The 20,824-nt window shown below is 42.5% G+C and overlaps 1 protein-coding gene across 2 annotated transcripts in view; it reads left to right on the plus strand.

Annotated features, from left to right (window-relative positions):
• Positions 1-20,691, plus strand: part of LOC133515703 (cadherin-23-like) — a 28,486-nt gene extending 7,795 nt beyond the window's left edge. For both annotated transcript variants that reach the window (XM_061848248.1, XM_061848249.1), the window contains exons 8-38: positions 205-441; positions 967-1,174; positions 1,387-1,519; positions 1,789-1,948; positions 2,189-2,362; positions 2,898-3,091; positions 3,943-4,060; positions 4,416-4,520; positions 4,953-5,122; positions 6,056-6,231; positions 6,904-7,078; positions 7,586-7,787; positions 9,835-9,976; positions 10,120-10,246; positions 10,904-10,968; positions 11,244-11,365; positions 12,032-12,265; positions 12,968-13,093; positions 13,569-13,686; positions 14,003-14,100; positions 14,482-14,614; positions 14,733-14,834; positions 15,454-15,620; positions 15,843-15,941; positions 16,483-16,675; positions 17,404-17,513; positions 17,938-18,095; positions 18,739-18,945; positions 19,231-19,395; positions 19,718-19,829; positions 20,184-20,691. In XM_061848248.1, coding sequence (XP_061704232.1) covers positions 205-441; positions 967-1,174; positions 1,387-1,519; positions 1,789-1,948; positions 2,189-2,362; positions 2,898-3,091; positions 3,943-4,060; positions 4,416-4,520; positions 4,953-5,122; positions 6,056-6,231; positions 6,904-7,078; positions 7,586-7,787; positions 9,835-9,976; positions 10,120-10,246; positions 10,904-10,968; positions 11,244-11,365; positions 12,032-12,265; positions 12,968-13,093; positions 13,569-13,686; positions 14,003-14,100; positions 14,482-14,614; positions 14,733-14,834; positions 15,454-15,620; positions 15,843-15,941; positions 16,483-16,675; positions 17,404-17,513; positions 17,938-18,095; positions 18,739-18,945; positions 19,231-19,395; positions 19,718-19,829; positions 20,184-20,282 — 4,629 coding nt within the window. In that variant the 3' untranslated portion in view covers positions 20,283-20,691. The remainder of the gene's footprint in view (positions 1-204; positions 442-966; positions 1,175-1,386; positions 1,520-1,788; positions 1,949-2,188; positions 2,363-2,897; positions 3,092-3,942; positions 4,061-4,415; positions 4,521-4,952; positions 5,123-6,055; positions 6,232-6,903; positions 7,079-7,585; positions 7,788-9,834; positions 9,977-10,119; positions 10,247-10,903; positions 10,969-11,243; positions 11,366-12,031; positions 12,266-12,967; positions 13,094-13,568; positions 13,687-14,002; positions 14,101-14,481; positions 14,615-14,732; positions 14,835-15,453; positions 15,621-15,842; positions 15,942-16,482; positions 16,676-17,403; positions 17,514-17,937; positions 18,096-18,738; positions 18,946-19,230; positions 19,396-19,717; positions 19,830-20,183) is intronic.
• The last annotated feature ends 133 nt before the right edge of the window (positions 20,692-20,824 follow it).

Genomic DNA, 20,824 nt, shown 5'->3' on the forward strand with positions numbered 1-20,824 from the left:
TGTGTGCTTAGGGTTTTTTTTTACCTATATGAAGTACAGTGTACTTGTCTGCGTTGAGGGTTATAAGCCAATCTTTGGTCCATTGTAAAATGCGGTCTAAGTGTAAGGACGTGGAAATCGGCGTGTTATGAAATCACAGTTCTGTGTAGCAACCCTGCCTCTTCCTTTAAAATCTGCGTAATTAAGTAAGCTTCACGTTTACAGGAACTAGGTGAAGCCCGCTTGACGGAGTGCGTCTACAACGTGCACGACCCTGACGGTCAGATAAGCACCAGCGTGATGGACTTCGAGATCATCAGCGATCGCGGGGACGAGGACATCTTCTATATCGAGGGGCACGTTAATGCCAGCAACTGGTTCACCATGACGATGACGATTGGCATCATCCAGCCGCTGGACTTTGAGACCAATGCGCTGCATATTTTCACAGTTAATGCTTTGGTGAGTTCCATAAGTTTATTATTGGGTCCGAACTGAACATAAATCCTCATTGACCAATTTACTCCTTGTGGATCAACTTACCCAAAGGCCACGAAACGCACGCGCGTGCACGTTCGATGCTGACGCCGCAATGTGAGACGGTCGGCGAGTGTGCGTTCCGTGGCCGAGGCACTACTGTTTTATCTGTATTGCTTGTGTGGAAATTATCACCTTTAAAACGAAACTCAACTCTTAAAGTTAAGAAACATGAAGGTCAAAGTTAATGATTTCAGTGTCTACTGCATCCAATACCATTACTCATTAATCTCATTATTGAACACTTCAAATAGGTAACAAAAAAATCACATACTGGCTATTGGTACTCTCACGCAAAATAGGCACAATGGTTGTCGATTTGCGGAAAATGCCCAGAAGCACTAACTAACTATAGGTACAAGATCGCATATGTATGCGACCTCTACTCGCATTCAACAACATATGATCTTATCACTTAAATAACTTTTTTAAAGGGTACTATATTTACAGGATTCCGTGCCGAACATAGGCCCCGCATCGTCCGCGTCGATCATGGTGCAGGTGCAGAACGTGGAGCACCGCCCGCCGCGCTGGGTGGAGGTGTTCGCTGTCCAGCAATTCGACGAGAAGACGGCCCAGGAGTTTACCGTCCGCGCTATCGATGGTGATACTGCCATCAACAAGCCCATCTACTATGATATAATCCCCGAGGAGGGAGGCAAGTATGCACAGAAGGCGAGTAGCGGTTACGTCGCCACCGCCTTTATTTGAAAATCTGAGCGCTATCCCATAATGCAGCTAATAAGTAGTTAACTAAATAAATTAATTCAGGCGTCGGGTCAAAACAGGCTTATTAACAGAAAATTAATCCATTTAGCCACAACAGAACTTTTTCAACTATGTTTACTAAAGGCAATCCTTATATTGCAGACGATTTCTTCTCTATAACGACGGTAGAGGGCGGGCGCAACGGCGGCATACTGCACGTGGCACCCATCGATCGTGACGCGCTGCAGCGGGAGGTGTTCCGCCTGACGCTGGTCGCCTACAAGTATGATAACAGGTAAGCTCTGTCGGTCAGTGTACACGTGAATTATATCAATTTTCTGCCTGGAAGTATTCCACTACATACTTCACTTGATCGCTTCACAACGTTACAGTAGCGGGTAATTAACGATGAAATGAGTGACAGTTACAGCTACTCTAAGGGGCTGTTGCTGCGCACACATTGGGATGTGGCCTATTCTAATTTGTGAACCTTTTCTATTGAAGTGCCTATTTGACAATGACTGACGATTAAGGGAAATTGATCAGTAACGTATAAATGTGCAGGACTTTCGCAACGGAAGCGAACGTGGTGATCATTATCAACGACATCAACGATCAGTTTCCGGAGCCGATGCAGGAGGAGTACCACCTCAGCATCCCAGAGGAGACACTACTCACACTTAACTTCGGAGACCAGCTGTTCGGCTTTCACGATCGGGATTTGGTAAAGTTGACTCCAAGGAACAGTATATTTTATAGAATTCAGTCACCATCTTCTCCAGATAGGCAGCCACTTTGGATACCTGTCTCTGGTTCGGTTGAAGATGAAACGTGTAATAAGTAGTTCTCTGTTAATCACTCTGTCGATTGTAGATTTGCATCGGCTCCTCAGTCTTGAGAAGTTTTTGCTCCAGTATGTAGACTTCGACACCCTTTGTTTAATCCACTAACCTTTGTTTTGTAGGGTGAAAACGCCCAATACGACGTGCGCCTGGTGAGCGTGCACCCGGAGAACGTGGCGTCGGCGTTCTATGTGGCGCCCGAGGTCGGCTACCAGGAGCAGACCTTCATCATGGGGACCGTCGATCACGCCATGCTGGACTATGAGGACCCGGAGTTCCAGCATATTGAGATTCAAGTAAGTTGCTCCAGAATCCCAGAACCCAAACTGTTTTCTCCATAATTTTTCCAATGAACAAAATTAAATCATGAAGAGGACTTTTACATCGTCTCTATGTGAGGAAAAATGTCTCTCATTGCCGTTATAAGGACCAACAATTGCGTCCGGTGGATTTGTGGCAACCGAAATGGGGGATCGTGACGTCGGTAACCTCTCGAGGATTCTGCTTCTTTATCAACGGGTTGACTAGACGCTTGTGTTTTGCTGTCGATAATGCGTTTGTTTCTCTGCGAATGATTTTCATTAGCACGCAAGTGAGCGATATTACATCTGTAAACAATATCTATTACTATCATAGAGGATAAGAGTGCAGAGTAGACTCTGGGGCAGCCTAATAAAAAATGAGAATAGAATATGCCAATAGAAACTTATATAATGCATGGAGATTAACACGTGACTTGTTTATTGGTGTTAGTCGATAAACAATTTTCATCTTAACGGCTAGGGACCGAGTGTGATGTTGAGCTAATACTTAATTCGTTCTCTGTCACAGGTCGTCGCAACAGACAGGAAGAACTCGTCGCTGCAAGGCATCGCCACGGTCTACATCGACCTGATCAACTGGAACGACGAGGAGCCGATCTTCGAAGCAGAATCCCACATAGTGAACTTTGAGGAGACAGTCGGCGCCGGCTTCTATGTGACCACCGTCAGGGCTAACGATCGAGATATTGGGGACAGAGTTGAGTGAGTGCCGTCCTGTGATGCTAAAGTACTAAATAGACGTAAGTATGGAACCATGAACTGACTGCGGTCCAAAGCACATTCAATCACCACGTTGTTCGAGCTGATCAAGTGTAATAATAACCACGAGGAAAGGAGTCTCACAGAATGAACTTCGTATAGCCAGGACTAATGATCAAGGTATTGGGGACAGAGTTGAGTAAGTGCCGTCCTTTGACGATAAAGTATATACAGTCACGTCTGACAATATCGATACGAAAAACCTGCCAAAAATATGTATACACTACCTTAATATTAGGCAATAAAGTTGTGTATACATATTTTTGGCACTTTTTTCGTATCGATATTTTCAGACGTGACCGTATTAACTAGAGGGAGTTCCCCAGAGTGAATTTTGTAAAAACTGCCAGAAATAACGATCGAGGTAGTGGGGACAGAGATTAGTGAGTACCGTCCACCGACACTAATATTAATACTAACAGACTTACCCACGGCGAATCGCTATGGGCGCAACATGCGGCGTATTTATCGGCCGAGGGCAACGCAACGGGATCAGACCCTGGAGTAGCTAAGATGATGATAATATCTCAATCTTAGATTAAATGATATCTAAGATTGCGATATAACAAGCATTAATATTTTAAAATTTACTGGGGTATATAGTAGCCAAGGTGACAATCGTTTATCAACAAAAATGTATCGGTCACAAATTATATATCATCATAAGCGACAAAAGTCATGTGACGTTTCCATATATTATTTAAAATTTGATCAGCATTTCCACAAATTAAATTATTGTCACTTGCCTGGACCGACACTGAGGACTGGTTTTGTAGGCAATGTTTCTTTTTCAGGCACGCCCTGTTGGGAAACGCTGCGGAGTTCCTGAGCATTGATGAGGCGACGGGCGCCATCGTCGTCTCCGTCGACGACGCCTTCGATTACCACCGGCAGAACGAGTACTACATCCAGGTACCACAATGTTAACTAACTATTCATAATCAATTAATCATTATTGCAAAGACTTGAGACCTACGGATAGTACCTGTTGCCTATTTTGAAAGAACCGAGCAATTTTATCTGCAGATCCCAAAATCAGGTCCGGTTTGGTAAACCATAATACCATAATTTATGAAATTAAATATTCCAGTTGCTCTAGCTTACCTAGGTTGCTCTAATAACTGAGTTAATCGAGACTGACTAGAATTAGGTAGCCGTTGGCAGGCAATATTTGAAATATTTGTACTAATATCCTTCGTAAGTTCTTACTGTTAGATTGATTATCATATAATCAATATCCTTAGTTACAAATCGTTATTGATGCTAGGTACGAGCTGTGGACACCCTCGGCGACGGCCCGTATCACACGGCCACCAACACCCTGACAATCAACATTCTGGACATCAACAACACGCCACCGAGCCTTCGGTTGGTGAGTAATTCCTATTGTTTTTGAAGTAATAAAAGTGAAATAAAAGTCTTCATCAAATACCACGGGCAGGTGGTCATTTTTGTTAGTTTCTCAGTGGATCCCACAGTCCACACAAGTCCACATAAAGACACAAAAAACAAAAATAATGATGATGAGTAGGTATTCCATTCACCCGAGACGTGCGAGGAGTAGTAGGAAAGCTTCGCGCCGCTCTGAAACTTCAGGCTTGAATGACTGGTGAACATTGTCTTGAGTAGCGAGTAAAGCTAGCAAGGAGTTGGCGGGAGCGAGTGGTAGTTTTGTCGCTGAGCTACTTAGGCGCAGCGGTGGCACCTACAAGAGCTGACTGGACGATTGGCCTGCTTGCCATCACCTTATAGGTCGCCGCTGCTTAAGTGTTCTATCTCCGTCTGATGATAATTTTATTTTTAGCCCCGAGGCAGTCCCCATGTGGAGGAAAACGTCCCGAAAGGCTACGTGATCACCACGAACATCACGGCCACGGACCCCGACACCACGGCCTACCTGCGCTTCGAAATCGACTGGGAAACTTCCTACGCCACTAAGCAGGGTCGGGAGACGCCTGCCATCGAGTTTCACGAGTAAGTAGTGGTAAGGGCTCTGTACCGAAGACTACATGATCACCACGAATATCACGGCCACGGACCCCGATACCACGGCAATTACGGCCTTCGAGATCGACTGGGACATCTCCAACGCCACCAAGCAGGGTCGGGAACCGCTTGCCATCGATTTCCTCAAGTAACCAGGGGACATTGTAGCGATATTCTTTTTTAGAGTAAACCTCCTATTATTAAATTTACGAGTACATTATCCGTCCGTCGATCTGTGTGTCAGCGGACTCAAGAACATTATAGTTAGACAGTTGGAAGTAGATGCACTTATGAAGAAATATAAAGTTACATATATTCCGGCGTCACTTAAAATATTCACGAAATGTTTTACTATCCTACTACTAGCTAGTAGTCACAATTCGTGAAACCTCCCCTGTATGTCGTACTAAAGTGTACAAAGAGACATTTCCTATTTGAAATTTGTAACATTACGTAAAGTTTGAGGGCGTATTGTTTACTTGGTTAAGAATTTTGAATGAATCCCGTTCACTCTTCATGACGATTATGCAGAAATAGTTGTTGTCATTGTCAAGTAATCGTTATTTATTTTATTTATTTATTTATATCATTTATTTTCAGGCAACTATGGCCCATATATACATACCTTACAGACTAACATACATACAATAATAAAAATCTTAAAATATAAATATTATTTTGACGACGCAGTTTTCGGTTGCGCCACCTGTTCTGGTGCGGGATTCGGCAGATTCCCACGAAACCGCCGAAATATCACACCTTTCGGCCAGAAGTCTGCGCTCGCGATGATTTCCAGCAGCGGCCGCGGGACGCGCACCACCTATATAGTCCTTATATGTAAACTATGCAAGTACGGTCAGCTGCAGAGAAAAGGTATCACCCATGCATACAAACATCTATGTACAATAATCTCTTTCACAGCTGCGTGGAGATCATCACCGTCCACAACGAAGGCAACACGGGATCGGCGAACGGCCACCTCATCGTGAAGGAGATCCGAGACAACGTCACCATCGACTTTGAGGAGTTTGAGGTGCTGTACCTCACCGTGCGAGTCGTGGATGAGAACACGCACATCGGGGATGACTCGGATGAGAGTAAGTATTAATATTTTGAAGTCCATTCAAAGAACTGAAATCATGATTGGATGTTTGTTGACATAATTGGACCAGATTATGCTTTCTCCTTCCTTATGGGGGCGACGTTCATTAATTCCGTTTCAATTGTCAATTCAAGTCAATATATTCTTTATTCAAATAGGCCTAGCAACAAGCTAAAAGTGCTTGTTGCTAGGCCTATTTGAATAAAGAATCGTCAAATTTTACAAATATCATCTTAATCTAAATATCAGAGCAATTTATTGATGCAGTTATTATTGTTCTAAAAAAAAAATTGAATTATTACAGATATGGTAAACTTAATAATAAGAATTTCACAAAAGAATTTCACAAAGGATTGTTTGAATTATTTGTTTCAACATTTAATTGCCCAACCTTCCCCTTTCGCCAGCTTCGTCATCCCCCTAAATACCCTAATAAATAATAGACGCCCCCTGGATTTTATGGCGTAGCTGACAGTGTACGGAGTGGGTGAGTGGGTTAATGAAAAATAGTATGGGCGTTGCTAACTGGCGCGAACGCCTGCGACGGATTTTACGTATTTTGTAACCCGCGTGCGTGCGACCACTCAGTAGTGCTACACGCACACATATTCATAATGTATTAACACTGTTAACTGCTCAGTTCTTGAATCCTACTTAACTTTCCCAGTGACCTTCACCATCATAATCGTGGACATGAACGACAACTGGCCGATCTGGTCCGAAGGCACGCTGGAACAGAGCTTCCTGGTGCGCGAGAACGCCACCAGCGGCGTCGTCATCGGCTCCGTGCTCGCTACCGACATCGACGGGCCGCTGTACAACCAAGTGCGCTATTCCATCCAGTAAGTGCTGCCGCTGCTGACCCGATCTTTAGGACATGATAATCTTCAACCTCCGTCTCGAAGTTTAATTCTCAAACACTGGCGGCTCGTAGGACTTGACCAACTAGACCAATAGTGGCTCTGTGATCTGTAGACCTCGCGAGCCCCAATCCACCATTAAAAAAATATTTCCAAGAACATAATCGGCAAATAAATTCCAAATAACTATCCTATCTGTTCAAAGTCTGTTGAAAAACGAAAGGTGGCCTGCAAAGGAGAACAGGTGGACAGCCGTACTTACGAAAGTCTTTTGAGAGAAGAAGAGAAACAAGCCGAGCAGTCGCTTCTCACTCGCTTAGTCAATTTTTTTATGATAGAAATACCGCAGGCGACAGTTCATTCCACAGTCAGTTCATTTACAATTTCTTTCTATCATTAATCTTTATTTCAAAGCAATCCACGGCTACTTCCAATCCATACGTCTTACCGCAATGTTACCGACGCTTATCAATCTACTTACTGTTTCAGACCAATCCGTGACACCCCGGAAGACCTAGTGAACATAGATTTCCGCACAGGCCAGCTGACAGTAGGGCTGAACCACGCTATCGACGCGGACGTCCCGCCGCGGGAGTACCTGTACTACACCGTGATCGCCAGCGATAGATGTTACGAGGAGAACCCCGAGGACTGTCCGGATGACCCCACGTTTTGGGAGACGCCGGGAGAAGTAAGAATTGTTCATAAAAGGTTTAGGACGGTGTAGGGTTTTGTGATGTCCATATTTTACAGCAATTTACGCAGTAATCATTGCCTGTACAAGACGTATTGTAATGAAATTTAGATTGTATATATTGATTGTATTTAGATTGTACAATAATTTACCGAGAGACATTAAAGATGTTAAGTCTATGGCCAGTTTCAAAAAACACCTTAAATCCCACATAATTGAAAATGTTGCCCCGTGTATTTAATAATTACAAAAATATAATACAATAAATATATAGGTATATATATAAATTAATCAAACACCTAAATATATACAAAACGATAACAAAATAATATAAGTAGGCTTACCCGCTTTACTATACAATATACTCTAAAACATATTACAAATGAAATACTCTTTAAGTTAAACTCAAATTTACAACCGCCTACCTATATAACAAAAAAAAAACATTTTCAAACAACGTATGCACCGATATATATTAATTACATTAGAAAAAAAATAATAATAAGAAAAAATAAATAAAAACGAATTAAAAATATCTATCCACAAAACTTATGCTTATTATGAGCACACTCGAGTATGCCGCATCCATCCTAGCGCATCGTCTTATCTGCCTCATACATCGCTGGTTCTGTTTGGTGTTCAGTTGGTAACGTAAAGATATGTTCCGAGCGTTTAGTAATAAGTATCTTGTAATGCATTTCTACCCACTATGAATATAATAACATGTTTTTTGTGTACACTGTATGCTTAGACTTAGTTTTAACATGTGAATTTTCTCATGTAAGTGAATTATATAATTCTTTATGAGAATAAAGTTCTTTAAACCTAAACCTAAACCTATAATTAATGTATATACTCCTATATGTATGTATTGCTTGCCGCTACTTCGTTTCGTAGTTTTTTTATTTATTTACCGGGAGCTCCTGTTTATAAAATGCCGTAAGTGCCGGGATAGTCATTAGTACCTCCGTGTGACATCTGCGAAATTTAATCTATGCGCCAAATAAAATGGCGTACCACCGCGAGTGTTTAAAGTGACGTTTCAAAATAATCTAAATGAACTTAAAATAAGAGTTTTTTCGCATTGGATTGTTAATATATCGCTTTTATTATGTTTCTTTATATTATTAGAACACATTTTCATAACGCACAATGGTATTTTTAACCGACTTCAAAAAAGGAGAAGGTTCTCAATTCGACTGATTTTTTTTTGTATGTATGTAACTCGATATCTCCGAGAATCGTGAACCGACTTTATTTTTTTTTTAATCGAACGGGTATAACCCCGCAATGGTCCCGTTGGCACCAAGTCGGGGTCTGATGATGGGATCTTGGAGAAATCGAGGGAACTCTTCAAATGTTATAGGTACATGTATGGCGCTTTTGGTAATTTCTGAAGTCGGTTATATTTTTTAATGTTTATTGTTTTTTTTTTTTTTTGACACATGCATGGCATCTCGCCAGTAGTCGGAGACGTACTAAAAGCAGTGGCAGTGCCGGCACTTCACTGAGGTGTGGAAGCATTTTCTTCCAGTGGTCTTCTCTAGTACTACATAATACCTCAATGCCCTCGCCTAGTTCCCCGACTTGGCGAATAAATACATTCTTCCACGGAAAAAGGGGGTTATGCCGTCTGCTGCGAATACTGAAGACTTCAGGCACTTGAGGCTATAGTCAGAACGAAAAGCAATTACTCAAACACGGTAACGTTTAGGTCATACTGAGCAATTTTTAACCCCGACCCCGATCACGAAAAATATTGACTCTCCCATAGGGAAATTTCGACATCAGACTAGCAAAATATATTAAACAGCCAATTTTTTTTTTCGCTAAGTCAGGGTTGGTCTCATGGTAAAAATTGCTCAGTATGACCTAAACATGCACGAGTTTAGGAAATTGCTTTTCATCCAGATACATACTGTATGGTATGAATTTCAAAACCTATCTTCTGTAAATAGAGCAATGATTGATTTAATGTAGAGCATTGTTTAACCTCTGTGTTAGATTTTGAATTACTCAGATCACAAGGGTCCTGCGTTCGCAGATATCGATCTACATCACCGACACCAACAACAAGGAGCCGCAACCAGACTACACACAGTTCCAGGTCGAGGTGGAGATCTACGAGGACGCCACCGAAGGCACCGAGGTGGTGCAGCTGGTTGCCACCGATCAGGACAGAGAAGGTGAGGTCATATGCACGACTAACAGAATTCGTATTTAGGCGTGACAGGCACATGTCCACAGCTTGAGAACCGAGCGGTAAGGGGGTAAAATCAGATGTCTATCATTATCATTACATGCTTAAATTTTTTTTTTTTGTCTGCAGCGATTTACCACACAGTCCGTTACCAGATCAACTACGTCATCGACCCGGACCTGCGGCGTTTCTTCGCCGTGGACCAGGAAACCGGCCGCGTGTATGTCGACTTTACCACCGACGCGGTCTTGGACAGGTAGGTCTTGCTGTAAAAGAGCCCTTGAGGTAGAGCTCAAGGGCTCTTGCAGAATAAAATTTTGAAATTTTGTATTATTTTTTTATATAATATATTAACACCGGACACCGTTTTAAAGGTGATTACTATGGGTATAGGCAAACTCTTTTTCTACTCGCCGACTTTGATGCTAGAATTAGGGCTTCGTAGACCAAACTATAATATCTGATATAATATTATAGATAAGACTAAACAATAAAACAAAAGACATCAACGATCATTTGGCTCAATAACTAGACCTGCACTGTATTTTTTTTGGCAGATTATATTAGGCATATATTTACAATTATAAAGAAATAACAACATTATAAACATACAAATTACTTCGTTTTGGCGGGATGTACTTCGGTTAACTTGTAGATAAAATTATTGCATAAAACTGTCGCAGAAATAATTATTATTTTTAAATTTTATCATTACTAGCTCCGTGTCTCACGGTACGCGATTCAAAAACTCTTAGGGCCATTTGCGCGTTCCAGGGATAGCCACCTAACTCGGGTTTAACCGTTTATATACAGTAGAAGTTACACTTTAACCCTGTATAAATGGTTAAATCCGAGTTAATTGGCTAACCCTGAAATGGCATGCATGTTTTCTTGTCAAACTATCTGGTTACAGGGACGGAGACGAGCCTACTCATAGGATTTTCCTCAATCTCATCGACAACCTTTACTCCGAAGGAGGTAAGCTGTGATGAGTCGATAACTTCTAAAAATTACTTACTTAAAATTACAATAGACCATTCCATGAGCCGTCCCGTACTACCGCATTCTATTTCGTATATATATTGCCTACCTTTATTAACGTTTCAAATCGATGATTAATATGACTGAGCATTTTTCACATCCATTGTCACAGAAAAAAGACTCCTAATACCTGAAAATCTTCAGAGAATTCGCGTTTGTACGGACAATTTATCAAAATTAGTTACGTTTCACTAACGAGCTGATGTTTCCAGAGGGCTCCCGCAACACCGTGGCCATCGAGGTGCTGGTCATACTACTAGACGTGAACGACAACGCACCTGAGCTTCCATCTCCCGATCAGAGGAGCTGGTCGATTTCAGAAGGACTTACTCAGGTCTCAATCTTTCATTCACTAGCAAAATGATTGACTACCTTTGACTGTTCGTCTGAAAGGGAAATCACTAGACTTAGGCCGGCGCTCCACTGCTGCGCACGCTATGTACACGACCCACGTTCCTATATAAAATTTCGTGGGCTTGCCCAAGGTTTGTATTAAAACGTGGGCCGTGGAAGTAGCGTGCGCCGCAGTGAGGCGCCGGCCTTAATGTCACTTAATTAAAAGAGATCTGATGCAAAGATTTAAAATTTTCACTCGCTATCCCCAACTACGTTTACTTACCGTCTCTTTGTTAAAAGAAATTGTAGCTACTTATATAGGACTTGCTAAAGTAAGTGCTGCCTTATTTGACATCTTTCCATAGAATAAACTACCTTTGAAGTGTTTCCTTCGCGTTATGACATGGTTATGTCATAATAATTTTCAATTAACGAATGTTCGGGGTTCTCAATTGTCAGCAATGCGTATATGTATTTTTCAAACTCGATGGGTACGCTAACAGGTGTCAAATTCGTTTTAAACGATTTGGCGTTTTTAGGTTATAGACAATTTGATTAAGTCCCATAGTAAGCTCAATAAGAAACGAAAGGAATGTAAGGCACTAATGTACTATGCTGTCCCCAGACGAATGTCCTTAACCGAACCTTTAAACTAAACCGCCAGGGTATGCGTCTGTCCCCCGACATCCACGCACACGACCGCGACCAGCCGTTCACGAACAACTCACGTGTGTCATACGAGGTGGTGGGGCACCGACCTGTGGACCGCGACATTACCGTCCCAGACCTCTTCTCCATTGTCACCGTGCCTAATGAAGAGCTGTGGGAGTTCCGCGGAGAACTCGAGACACTCATGGACTTGAGGGGGTACTGGGGCACGTATGAGATACGTATCAGGGTGAGTCAGCGTAGTTTACGGACAGTTCGTATCCTACGAGATGGTGGGGCTAAGCGCACTGGACTGCGACATCACCGTACCAGACCTCTTCACCATCACCATACCTAAAGAAGAGCTGTGTGAGTTCCGTGGTGAACTCAAGAAACTCGTGGACTTATGGGGGTACTGCGGCACGTAAGAAATACGTATTCGGGTGAGTGCTTAGTTTAGGGACAACTCGTATTATCCTACGAGGTGATCGGGCTGCGTGCGCTGGAACGCAAAATTGATGTACCAGACCTCTTCATCATCACCGTGCACAACGAGGAACTGTGGGAGTTCCACGGGGAGCTCGAGACGGCCATAGACTTGAGGCGGTACTGGGGCACTGGGGAGATACTTATTTGAGTGACTGTCGAGCTTAGTCTTTATCCAATATGCCTTGAAATATCTAGGCTAAGTATATTAATTCACCAATAACACAATAGCCACTTCCCTTAAAAATCCTTTCATAGTGGTGCTAATATTAAAAGAATATGTTTAAAATTTCAAGGTACATCGGTGCGTTGTCTGTCAGTATCTATTTCATATTATATTGAATGCTCTCCTCATTATTAAGAGAAATGGAAAACAGTTACGTACACCTACTACTTACCATCTTGCCACCCTATAATATTTATATCTAGCGTCCAAAAACACTGAACATTGTTATAAATTCTCTAGGCGTACGACCACGGCGACCCAATGCTCGACTCCTTCGAGTGGTACCAGATCTCTATTGCACCCTACAACTTCCATGCTCCGGAGTTCGTGTTCCCTCTTACAGGGACTACTGTGCGGCTTTCCAAGGTAATAATTTTCTAGCCGTATACACTTTACGTCATCTTAAGTCAAATATTGATTGCTCTTCAACCTTATAACCTCCACCTTTCATTATGTGTGTGATGGTATAAAACCGTGGGTTAAACCTCTGTTGTGCTGTATAACATACCTAGAGCATCAACAAATAGTTATAGTAAAAAAAATATGCAAAAAGTTGATTAAGAATTCGAACGTAGTTTAAGCACAGTAATTTAAGCTATAACTCTTGCCTTACATTTAGATCTTTGTTTACATCCATTTTACTTCTTACTGAATCTCCTTTTCCATCTCACAATTTTTCGTTCTGATCGACTTCATCCATGGACGAAGTAAATGCAATAAGACCTATTGGGACAATACTTAATAAATTGATTCGACAGCAAGCGCAGAAGACTAGTCCGAAATCCTTTGTTTTTGAAGATCTTGGCTTTGCTTAATTTTATCGTTTATTAAATCTTCTTAGGAGCGGTCAGCCAACGGTCCCCTGGTGACGGTGGCAGACACTTTCTTGGAGAGCTTGCATGCCACGGATGAGGATGGGCTACACGCCGGGGAGGTGGACTTCTCCGTCGCGGGCAACGGTCAGCCAATCGTATCTGTTACGGAAATCCGTACAGTATTTAATAAAAACAAGCTTTCTGAACTCATTCTGAAGACTTGCTTTACCCTTCAGTAAACACACAGTGAATCTCCACTCAATGTCTCAACACTCAATTACACAGTGTCTTTTGAAAACAGGTTTCCGTCTCGCGTGCTTACTTTATGAAGTTTGCCGAGGTTTGACAGCCATCTAAACCTACAGTGAAATAATCCTTTGTCACCTCGAAGCCGATTCAGAGTTTTAGCGTAACAGGCTCGATTTATCTGTAACTAAATATCAACTTGCTTCTTTAACAGCTGATGCCATACAATATTTCGAAATCGATAACCTCGGAGAGAACAGGGGCGAGCTGAGGCTGGCGCGCACCTTCGATGAAGATGTCAGGGAGTTCCAAGTAAGCCCTGAATATAAAACACCCTGTACATTTATTTTAAACTTCTTAAAAAAACGGAATACTTTTTCACCCTTGTGAGGCTAGCACATAAGTATGCATGCTAACTAAGGAGTATCATGAGGTAGTATCTTGTATCTCTTCGGCGGTATCTAATTCTTTATACTAAAGAAAAGTTAGGCCACTTGTGCGCGACTCCTTGTCAAACATCAATTTCCAACATCACTGTTTAATTATAATTAGTCAAATACGCAAGAGGAGAACGGTATCACTCTGCACCTAACCGTACATAATTACCAAATACATTAATTTATCTTCCATTACGATATTGATGTATAGCTTTACACGAATGGCGAGTACATGAAGCGGTGTTCTTATATTCAGGTGACGATCAGGGCGACGGACCGCGGCACCGACCCCGGCCCGCAGTCGACGGACACCGTCCTGAACGTGGTCTTTGTACCTTCGTTAGCTGATCCTACCTTCGCAACTGATACCGCCACTGTTGCGTTCATGGGTATGCAGACTTTTGCAAACTATTGCAGATGAAATACGAACTTTTAAACAAAAAAATATTCATGTAAAGTTTGTTTAAGATCAATTCATGATTTTCACGTCACTATTCTTTATCACAGAGCAAGAAGTAAATGTAGAACCACAGCAGCTCCCGCTGGCTGAGGACTTGAAAAACTACCGTTGCGAAGACGATTGCTACCCCATCTACTACAGAATAGTTGGTAAGAGCGAATTGTTTGAGTATTATAGAACTAGCTTTACTCATAGGACACTGTTTAAAAAAAACCTAGAGGTCCATGAACTTAAGGTACAATTCTTATATTATTACCGATACAGTGATATGTTTACGATGCTTGATATAAAAATAATCTTTACTTAATTTAGTCGTTATCTTTTATCTATTTTTCAATTTGTTCACTCTATATTATTTTATGTCTTTTTCCTTCTTGTCTATTACCTTTCGTGATTTTTCTCACTTGATGGTCTCATCGGAAGATCAGCGCTGGAAGCCACCAGCAACATGCTGAGGCCATTTCGTGGCACTTTATACTTCCTTTGTTTTTGTTATATCATGTAATTTAATGTGTCTTGTTTGTGTCTACGAATAAAAATTATTCTATTCTATTATCAAGGCTGACACTGTTAGTGTTATAGCGCGGTAATAAATAGAATTACTGAGAAATTTCCAGTGAAGTTGTTTGTAAATCCAGTTGATGCTTATAGGCCATTTTTAAGGTTTGGCTAGAAAAGAAGTCGCCGAGCAAATTATTTGAGCTCTTTTCACGGTTTTTTCGAGTAACACAGTTGGTTGACTGCTTATAAATAATTCAAATATTCCAGACGGCAACAGTGAAGGTCATTTCGAGCTGCACGCGTCGACGAACGTGTTGAAGGTCGTACGAGCTCTGGACCGAGAAGTGGCCTCGTCGCACCAGCTGGTGGTGGCCGCCAGCAACTCGCCCACCGCCACCCCAACCCAGGGCTCTCTGCTCACCGTCACCATCAATGTAAGTGGCCACAATCATTCATACCAACATCGCGTTATTGATCCTTGTCACAGCATATAAATGGTAAGATAAGGAAGAAACGTGCATATTGATATTATTATAATAAAGTTATCCTTTCGTGTCAAATACCAGCGTATAGACTTATTCAGAGACTAATGTGATCAGTAATAGTATGAGGTTTTCAGAATAACCACAAACAATAACCTGAAACATTTGTGCCAGGTTCGCGAAGCGGACCCCCGGCCGATCTTCGTGAGGAGGCTCTACACAGCTGGCATCTCAACCCTGGACACCATCGGCAGGGAACTGCTGACACTGCAGGTGTGTTTACATTACACGCACTGTATTTCAGTCTCAACATTAGCCAAAAAATTTAAAGCTTTATCTTCGTATATAGATCGTGTCATTCCCGACGACGCGTGCCCTCGTGTTGTCACGTTATTAAAGGTTAAATTTGACAAATGTGCGCGTTATCGTGGAGGACACGAACTATAACCGAGTAGAGCTCTTAGTTTATGCCAAGTATTGTAGTTTATTAAACAAACGCATGGCGTGAATTCTTGACACGATAACGATATATTTCACTGATATAATTAAAGCGATAGAATCAGAGCTAATTCGTTATCGTAACAGAAAGAGACAGCTCCATCACATCGAGGAGTTTGGAGGAGCCTAGCTCGTTTTCATGCCCCGCGCTTAACTAACAACATGGCTGTCAGCCTGCTTCCTCAGATCGATAAAGCACGAAGAAATCCGTGATCGGGCTAAAGCTGTTAATAGTTTTAAAGAATCTCTTTCTTTAAAAGTTAAAAGTTTAAAAGAAAAGATTCTTAAGGGTTTTAAAGAATCAATGGTTTCCCAGGCGACCCACTCTGAGAACGCTCCTCTGACTTACGAGATCGACTCAGCAAGCATGCAGGTGGACAGCAGCTTGGAGACGGTGCGCGAGCACGCCTTCCAGCTGAACCAGCAGACCGGCGTACTCTCGCTGCAGATCCAGCCCACCGCTAACATGCACGGCATGTTTGAGTTCGATATCGTGGCCACGGACCCTGGTGAGACACTTCAGCATGCAGGCCAGCAGCCTGGAGACGCCTTCCAGCTGAACCAGCAGACGGCGCGCTCACGTGCAGGTCCAGCCCACCACCAACATGTACGGCATGTTCGAGTCCCATGTCGTAGCCACGGACCCTGGTGAGACACTTCAGCATGCAGGCCAGCAGCCTGAAGATGCCTTCCAGCTGAACCAGCAGACGGCGCGCTCACGCCGCAAATCATTTTCGAATTGGACATCGTGGCCACGGACTCTGGTAAAATGTGCTTATTTTGTATCGTTTCCTCATGACGTCGGGGCGCAGCTGCGTCTGGTTGGTAGGTACTTACTTTCTTTATGCATCAAGTCAAGGATCTCCAATGCGCATGATTTTACACAAGACGATAATCTTTCCGTAGGAACCGCTCTAGTCGCTATGTATTAACATGATATTAGTAACACTATGCATAGCATAGCATTTATGGTAGAAGAGCTGACTGTGAAATGTCGTATTGACTTGATACCGCGATGTATGAACGCTCATTTCAGGAATATGTAAGTCTGCCAAGGCTTTTCCTGCCAAATTATCAGAGCTGCCGAATGCCAGAGCATTACATTTATGGAAACCATTGTGCATTTCATAGTAGTATCAAGTAGGTACGAAATTTTGCAGACGGCTCTTCTACCATTTAGTGTGACAATAACTCTAATTTGACCGGAGTCTAAACATCTACTTCTTTATTTGTTCAGCTGGAGAGACTGACAGAACGGAGGTGAAGGTCTACCTGATTTCATCCCGGAATCGCGTCTCCTTCGTATTTGTTAATACAGTGGAGGAGGTCGAAGAGAATAGAGACTTTGTAAGTACACTTTTTATCTGTCCACTTCATTCACGTAGAGTAGGTACATTAGTCACCATCCAGCCTGCATTGTATAGATATTTTGATAGCAGCTGTACAATGCACAAATAAATAGGTTGCCATATACATCTTTACAGTAAGTCTTTGTCTTTAATGTCAAAACATCCCAGCCAAAGGGTGTTTCTACTGTAAGAGATCTTACTACGATCTCTATAAACACCAACACGGTTCTTTAGTGGAGTATATTTACTTAATCTGCGTCTTATAATAATATCATTATGTTGTAGCTCTCAGTCGTGGCATAAGGTACAACAGATTTGCCCAAACATCTGCATCTCATCAATATTTTTTCGCGCAGGCAAAGTCATTAGTGATGACAGTATATTATTATTATCAGAATATGAACGTCTCTCAACTTCCTCAGATCGCCGAGACGTTCTCGGCGGCGTTCAACATGACGTGCAACATAGACCAGGTGACGCCGAACACCGACGACAGTGGAGTCGCGCTTGCCGACCAGACGGATGTGCGCGCGCATCTCATCCGCGACGACATACCCGTGCCCGCCGAGGAGATCGAACTGTGAGTCTATAAGTCTAATTCCGTCTCGTCCACCGGGTACGAACACCCACGCTCGTGAAGTCAACATCGGCTATGTCACGCCGAACACGCACAGCGCGACCTGGTGGTGGCGTGGCGCTCGCCAACCAAACGGACGTGCGCGCGCATTTCATCCTCGACGACATATCCTTGCCCGCTGAAAAAATTGCATTGTGAGCCCGAAATATGATCCGATCCATCCATCGTTCTGTCCAGCGGGTGTATGATGGACGTTATCATGACGCGATAAAGCATCCTGTATAAAACTTTATTGAGCAGTAAACATATCCACCTGCCTGTCTACCAGACACCTCTCTCCGGTCTCTAAGAGCTTATATACTACCCTCCACATTACTATGACTTATGTAGGTTTTTCCTAAGAAAGATTGAAAATTATTATTGAATCCGCAAATCAGATGTCTCCCGGCGGTTCTTGGGAACATGCCCATCAACATGCTAAAAGTTAGTAGCTTTCAGACCTGATTCAGGGTAGAACTACCGATGGCCTTTTATAGTATTTAATATAGATATCCTCTCTCTCATCCTTTCTCTCAAAAAAACTGCCAAGTGGATATTTTACGTAAAGAAAGCCAACGCTATATGTAATCAATGATATATATTCCAGCATCCGCGCTGACACACAGCTGGTGTACTCGATTCAATGGACTCTGCGCACGCGGCAACTGCAGCTCCTGGACTTCGTCACGGACTTGAGCCCTGAAGACGGCTCCGACGCCAGTCTCATCACAATCTACGTTCTCGCGGCGCTCTCGGCCGTGCTCGCCTTCCTCTGCCTGCTGCTGCTGCTGACTTTCATCATCAGGACGAGGACGTGAGTCTCAAGTTACAGTAAGAGTTTAGAAAACTTTTTTCTCTTAACGGCCAAACGTTGGTATGGTAAATTTACAAAAGAACTAATATAAGAAGATCAGTTTTTAATACCAATATAAACTCACTCTATCTATAACCCACCAAGAAAATTTAGAATCAGAAATCAAGTAGGTGCTGAAGTTGCAACATACAGCGCTACTCTCCAATTTTCATTGGGTGACTTTATCTACTCATAACAATATGCATGGGTAATTAACTGATTCAACGTGCATTGAACGTGTTCCAGCCTGAACCGACGTCTGGAAGCGCTGTCAATGACGAAGTACGGCTCCGTGGACTCCGGCCTGAACCGCGCCGGGCTGGCGGCGCCCGGTACCAACAAGTACGCCACGGAAGGCGCCAATCCTATCTGGAACGAGACCTTCAAGGCTCCGGACTTTGACGCCATCAGGTACTTCATTCGCTCAAGTAACATTATACTCTGGTTCGATACACATGCAGGTGAATGGAGAACTTCCAGTCTCGTACAGCTAAACTGTGGACTGAACTGTTGCCTGCTGTATTTCCGGACCGATACGACCTTCAAACCTATAAGAAAAGAGCGTACGCACATCTTAAAGGCCGGCAACGCACTTACAACCCATTTGGTATTGCGGGTTGCGATTCGTATGCTCGTTTACCTCCTATATCATAAAAGACAGGTTGGGAGTACGTCTAAGCTTAAAGTTAATTAATGAGATTTCGTGTGTAAAAGTGTACGTATTGTATTTCAGTGACACGTCGGGCGACTCCGACCTGATCGGCATCGAGGACATGCCGCAGTTCCGCAGTGACTTCTTCCCGCCTGGTGACACCAGCTCGGAGCAAGGCTTCAGTGAGCCGGTGGTAAGAAATCAAACATTCGATCTTTAAGTCGTGCGTGAAGTAACCTCGGTGACAAGTAAATACCAGATGAGTAAAATTGGTCGCACTGCAGTACGCCTTGGACTTGGGCACTATCGGACATAGCATAGGCCTAGTACGGAACCTCTTTAATTCTAGTACGTACTTACCGCAGATGAGAGGATGCGCCTCTTGCGTATAAGCGCGAATCAGTAAGAAATAAGGCGTAGGTACTACTGATTCCGTACTGCCAAGAAATAAGTTACGCAGACCTCTACCAACCTCATACAAGTTTCTCCGCGTCGGTCGTTAAGCTGGAAGGTAATTTGTAGAATAGAGGTTATTTCGTGCTTCCAGGGCGTCCACCGTGACCTGCCCAACCACAGCAACAACTTCGGCTTCTACGCCAGCCCCTTCAGCAAGGACTTCACCGACCGCCAGTTCAGGAGGAACTGAAGCGAAGGTGACTTAATTACTCGTTGTAATGGCTATAAAAATGTGTAACATCTATGCCTAACGTTACCTATTGTTGACAATATTTGCTATTCTGTAATAGCAAAATGGTTTTTATATACTTAGTCCACATCTGGCGAATGCGCCGCTGGTGCTGCGTAAGTTATAAATTATAATGCGTACCATTTCCGAAAAGAGCAATTTGAGATCCTTTTATACGAACAGATAGACAGAGAATAGAATAGAATTTCACTACTTTACTTTGGTACCTACTTATTAATTCTTTTTAATTGAAATTTTTTGAAGTGGAGGTAGATCATTATCTCTATCTCTAATATTACGTTGTTATGTATATATATGTACAAAGCTGTTGTGATAGTAATAGGCGTAATAAATTATATTTTTATAAGTATTCATGTTTTTTATTATAAATATGTATTATTTTAGATGTCACATTCGTGCAGTGTACTTATTTAAAAACTATATAACAATATTTTTAAAGTCTTAACTTAGTTACCTTTCATACTTAATTAACTTAATTTTAT

This window comes from Cydia pomonella, chromosome 3 (genome assembly GCF_033807575.1).
Source record: "Cydia pomonella isolate Wapato2018A chromosome 3, ilCydPomo1, whole genome shotgun sequence".
Taxonomy (NCBI): Eukaryota; Metazoa; Arthropoda; class Insecta; order Lepidoptera; family Tortricidae; genus Cydia; species Cydia pomonella.